Source organism: Pyxicephalus adspersus, chromosome 7 (genome assembly GCF_032062135.1).
Source record: "Pyxicephalus adspersus chromosome 7, UCB_Pads_2.0, whole genome shotgun sequence".
In the NCBI taxonomy this organism is placed as follows: Eukaryota; Metazoa; Chordata; class Amphibia; order Anura; family Pyxicephalidae; genus Pyxicephalus; species Pyxicephalus adspersus.
This window is the reverse complement of record NC_092864.1, coordinates 263,040-264,345: the sequence shown is the minus strand read 5'-3', so window position 1 is coordinate 264,345 and position 1,306 is coordinate 263,040. Positions and strand designations below refer to the sequence as shown.

General features: G+C 49.2%; 1 protein-coding gene across 1 annotated transcript in view; it reads right to left on the bottom strand.

The window, feature by feature from the left end:
- Positions 1–136: 136 nt before the first annotated feature.
- The window catches only part of RNF40 (ring finger protein 40), a gene marked incomplete in the record, with an annotated part of 15,525 nt that continues 14,355 nt past the window's right edge, over positions 137–1,306 (bottom strand). The window contains 1 exon segment of the mRNA XM_072417018.1: positions 137–824. Within this exon segment, the coding sequence (XP_072273119.1) occupies positions 648–824 (177 nt within the window).

The following is a 1,306-nucleotide window of genomic DNA, read 5'->3' as shown; positions in this document are numbered from 1 at the left end:
CCTGTGATTGGCACAGAGGATACATAAGAGATGGTTAAGGCCTGTGATTGGCAGAGGGTTTACATATGAGGCGGGTGAGACCTGTGATTGGCACTAATGAAAGATAGCACTAGAGAGGGGCGGGATGCAGTCAGAATTAGACCAAACTCTCCTTTATTACAGCTGAAATGTCCTCCCAGAGATCCACCAATACAGAACCAGTGCGATATATACAGCGAGCGCGGCAGAAGACATGCCACAAACTGTGCTAAACCACAAGCTGATGTCATCACTGCACATCTGTGACATCATCACTGCACCTCATACCCTAACATCATGTATGACCTCACACACATCTATCACATGTACATTTCACAGAACCGCATATCTACTACAGCGGATGAGTGCACCGCGCCAGGCACTTCACAGACACGACCACCAGGGGGAACCCACTCGCAGCGTGGCTGTAGCTGGCATCTCATGTGGCAGATTTCACAAGTCCTGGCTATGTAACACACATGGTGCACATGCTGCAAGTCACCTCTCCATGCTGCTCGTCTCATAGTCCACAATGAACAGGCACGTCCGCATATCTGCCCCCTAGTGGGCAGCTTCCGCCTCAGTGTTCAGTCTTTGCCACACATGGGGAGTCAAAGTGCTTCCAGTAATTAGTTGAAATAAATTCGGTGGAAGTCGTGAGCTCCAAAGGCGGCATTACATTTGGGACATTTGCGCTGGCGGGTATCATACCGGGTTTTTACACACTCAAAGCAGAAAACATGGAAACACTTTGTAAGCACTGCGTCCTTCTTCCGAGTGTTACAGCAGGGGCAGGTAAGGCGGGCCTGGAGAGAAAGAGGGAACAGGGAAATGACAGAGGAAGCCAAATATTACAGAAGATGACAGCGGACAATAATACCAGGGCCCTCACACCTCAGTCTATAGTATACAGGATGACAGCTGACAATAATACTGGGGCCCTACCACCTCAGTCTTTAGTATAGGGAATGACAGCTGACAGTAATACCGGGGCCCTCACACCTCAGTCCATAGTATAGAGATTGACAGGTGACAATAATACCGGGGGCCCTCACACCTCAGTCTATACTATGGAGGATGACAACTGACAATAATACCGGGGCCCTCACACCTCAGTCTACAGTATGGAGGATGACAGCTGACAATATTACCGGAGCCCTCACACCTCAGTCTATAGTATAGAGGATGACAGCTGATAATAATCCTGGGGCTCTTACACCTCAGTCTATAGTATAGAGGTTGACACCGGACAGTAATACCGGGGCCCTCACACCTCAGTCTATAGTAT